This window comes from Plasmodium reichenowi, chromosome 5 (assembly GCF_001601855.1).
Source record: "Plasmodium reichenowi strain SY57 chromosome 5, whole genome shotgun sequence".
Taxonomy (NCBI): Eukaryota; Apicomplexa; class Aconoidasida; order Haemosporida; family Plasmodiidae; genus Plasmodium; species Plasmodium reichenowi.
Window position 1 is genome coordinate 937,895 of NC_033650.1, and position 4,303 is coordinate 942,197.

The 4,303-nt window shown below is 20.8% G+C and overlaps 1 protein-coding gene across 1 annotated transcript; it reads right to left on the minus strand.

Moving 5' to 3' along the window:
• Positions 1-79: 79 nt before the first annotated feature.
• PRSY57_0527200 (AP-1 complex subunit beta, putative) lies at positions 80-3,345 on the minus strand (the record flags this gene model as incomplete). Its single annotated transcript, XM_020114569.1, has 6 exons — positions 80-187; positions 273-407; positions 549-619; positions 818-879; positions 972-1,053; positions 1,188-3,345. Coding segments are annotated over 6 exons (2,616 nt in total), but the record flags the coding sequence as incomplete, so codon positions are not given.
• Positions 3,346-4,303: the final 958 nt, after the last annotated feature.

Genomic DNA, 4,303 nt, shown 5'->3' on the forward strand with positions numbered 1-4,303 from the left:
TATATATATATATATATATATATATATATAAATTCATATATGTTTATTTTTTTTTTTTTTTTTTTTCTTTTATTTTTACCATATTATTTACATTTCTACGAGCTATTAAAGAAATATTGAAAATTTTCATTCGTTTTATCAACATGTCTGATGTTATAACCATAGGGCTTACAGCCATTAATATACTCTAAAAAAAATAAAAATAATATACAAGTATATATATATATATATATATATTTATAATATGAAAATAAATATATTAAAGTTATTACCTCTTTTGCTTCTTCTATAATTTGCCATTTCTTTTTAAATATGTCTTTTTCCATATGAAAATTTTCGACAAAAACGACAAAAATGTCGTATGGTACATTGAAATAAAATATATCTAAATTTGTTCTTATGGCAACCTAATAAGGAAAAATAAAATGAAACAAAATTAAGCAAAATGAGACAAAATTAAACAAAATGCATAAATATATATATATATATATAATACAACATTGTTTATTAAAAATATAATCTTCTTTCTTTCGTTTGTATTTCTTTACTTGTAAAAATAAGGGTGTTGCTGGAGGTGTATTCGAATTTAATGTATTTGGAATTAAATATATGAGCATTTCTAAAAGGAACCAAAAAAAAAAAAAATAAATAAATAATAATAATAAAAATAATGATATGTTAACATACATATATATATATATATATATATATGTATATATGTTAATAAGCGCAATTAGAAAATATTTATTTTTAAATTTATAGATATATGAAAAAATAATTTGTTTTCCTTTTTTTTTTAAATATATATTATATATACCTTTTGTTTCTCCAAAGCCAATATTCTGTACATCCAAATTGTTCGGTGACGACAATCCAAATCTATTAAAAAAAAAATAAAATAAAATAAAATAAAATAAAATGAAATTATATATATATATATATATATATATATATATATTTTTTTTTATTACGAATTTTTATTTATTTGAACTCCTGATACTACGATTTCGTTCTGGGTTTGATTTGTTACTGATATTTTGAGTTGAATTTTTCCTGAAAAAAAAAATAAACATACATATATATATATTTCATGTCCCTGGGCTATTACATTTGCATATGCACATATATACATACATAAATATACATATATATATATATTTTTTTTATTTTATTTTTTTTCTTCTTACTGTCAATACGATTTATTGAAGCAAAAATGGAGAGACCCGTCTGTCCCTTCAAACCAGCATCCTCTGGTGATAATACCTGAACCATTTTGACAGGTGGTACTGTTTTTTTGGGTTTAGTTTCATCATCATTTAATCCTATTAAGTCCATAGATTTTTTACTATCATCTGCATCATCGATATCATTATTGAATTCATCCGAAGAGTTATTATATGAATCAGTGGATGATCTAGAATGGTTTGATTTTTTATTATCACTAGAATAACTATCATATTTTTGTTTGTCCATTTGTTTTTTAATTTTTAGAACATGATTATCTTTATCATAATCGTCATCATCATTGTGATCCTCTTGCATATGATCATTATTATTATTAACAGAATTGAAGAAATAGGAATTTTTTTTTGATATAAAAGTTTCTGGTAATTTATGATAAACAGATGATAACATGGATATATTTTTAATTAATTTATTTAATACTTTGGTATCAGTAATTTTATTTTCTTCTTGTATTGGAGGTTTATCGGCAAGTACAATTTTTTTGGCAACCTCAATATTTTTAGATAACAATCTCCAATATATATAAGCTCTATCTCTTAAATCAGGATTATCACTTTCTTCTGTAGATAATTTTAAGACTTTCGTTATAATATCTTTTGTATTTTTAGAACATTTTAAAAATAATTTGACACTTGCTGTTAGAATTTGTAATTGAACATTATATGGTTCATCACTAAAATTTTCTAGAAATGAATCAATTAATTCATCAGCATTATCTATACGTTCTACATATTCTCCTATTATCCATATTAAGGATGCTTTAGCATTTGATTCATCTAAAGATTCTAGATTTTCACATAGAATGGTTATTATACTTTCATATTTATTTGGATATTTTCTAAAAATATCTTTAATTACTACAATACATTCTTGTATAACATAATTAATTTTGGTATCTATTAAATCTAATAATATATTTATACATTTCTCACTAGATTGTGGTAATTTTATTGCACAACTACCTATAGCTCTTACACTTTTTTTAACAAATTCGACATCTACTTCTGTAGAATATTCTTTTAATTCATATAGAACTAGGTCTACATTTTTATCTGATACAAGTCTTATAATAATATCAAGTTTCTCCATTTTTACATAGGCAGGTTCATTATATTTACAGAAGAACATATTGATTTTATCAGAGAGCATGTTTGGTAATTTCTGTGTTATTAAATTAATATTTCTTAATGCAATATATTGAATTTCTGGTTCAGCCGATAAAAGTGTGACTAAAGATGGACTTAATTTCTTATGTACATTTTTAATAAATTCTTTATCATTGATTTTATCTAATAAACATAAGATAACTTTAATAGATGATAAAACTACGGCTGAATTAGCATGTGATAATCTTGGTAATATTCTTTCTAAAACACGTTCAGCATCTTTACTAGTTTTAGGTTCATATAAAACTAAAGCATCTAAAATAAATACTTGTCCCCATTCTACACATTCATTAATAGCATTTAAAAGTTTATTCACATTATTTTCATCTTTGTTTATAACATCTTTTAATATGCTTTTGTTTGAATTCTCACATATATCTGTTAACGATATAACAGCATTAGCAACAACCATGGCATTATTATCATCTAATATATCTAAGAGTGTATCTATAAAACCTTCTTCTTCTACTAATTTCGGTGATATATCATATAATTTCGCTATACATATAACAGCTGTTTTTCTTACGTATGGATCTTCATCTTTTAGACATCTCCTCAACGGTTCAATTAAATATTCTGTAATTTGTTCTAGTCGTATACATCCCATTGTTCGTATGGCTAAAGCTCTTATAAGGGGATTTGGGTCTGATGAGTCTTTTCGAAATGTATTAACAGCTAAAATGGCTAATTCGGGTTGTACCTTAGCATAATTTATAACGTATAAATAAACAAGTTTCTTTAATTCTATATTTGATGTTTGCATACAATTCACAACATCAGAAAATAATGTCGATACATCTTTCCCAACAGTCATAGCAGCAATAATCTTTTTAATTGCTTCTTTTTTCTTTTCCTTATGAGAAGAATGTAGTTCTTCTTTAAGCTCATGGATTTCTCCTTTTTTCGTGGTTTGAAAGTAGCGTAAATCAGACATATTCTTAAAATTAATAATTAAAAATTTAATAATATGTAAATATAAATGTGATAATATGTAAATATAAATGTGATAATATGTAAATATAAATGTAATAAAATGTAAACATAAACGGTATGATTATATATATATATATATATATATATTTATATGTTCGATGATAAATGTACAAAAATAATGGAAGTAAAATTAAATGAAACCAAAAGAAAAAGGAATTATGATATTGGCACAGATATAAAGAATATTTATATATATATATATATAATATATTTTTATAAAATTAATTTATTAATAATTAAAATATATGATGATATAAATAATATATATATGTATATATGTATGTATTATTTTAGTTTTTCATTATTATTTCTTTTATTTTATATCCAAATGTATATATATTATATATACATAATTTTTATAATTAATTTCCTTTCCTTTTATGTTTCGTTCTTTTTTCTTCCTTTTATTTTATTTTGGGCATATAATGAAAAAAAAAAAAAAAAAAAAAAAAATTTATTAAAATATAATATATATATATATATATATATATATATATATGTATATATTATAGTATTATCATATGAATATATATTTTTATATTTACTAAAAAATACGATAAATGTAGAAAAATATAAATATAAAAAAGTGAAAATAAATCTTTTAATGAATTATAATAACATTTTTGTTTTTGTTATGAATTATTTATATATATATATAATATATATATAAATATATATAATATTTTAATAAAAAAAAAAATTAATGTATAAAAAATATTTATACGCATATATAAGATTATACAAAGTACATATAAATAATATATTATTATATATATATATATATATATATATAGATATATATGACTGAAATCAATTATAAATTTTATTTATATAAAAATAAATACTTATATTTCAGTGATATTTGAATATTTATTATAAAAAGTATAATAAAATGTATA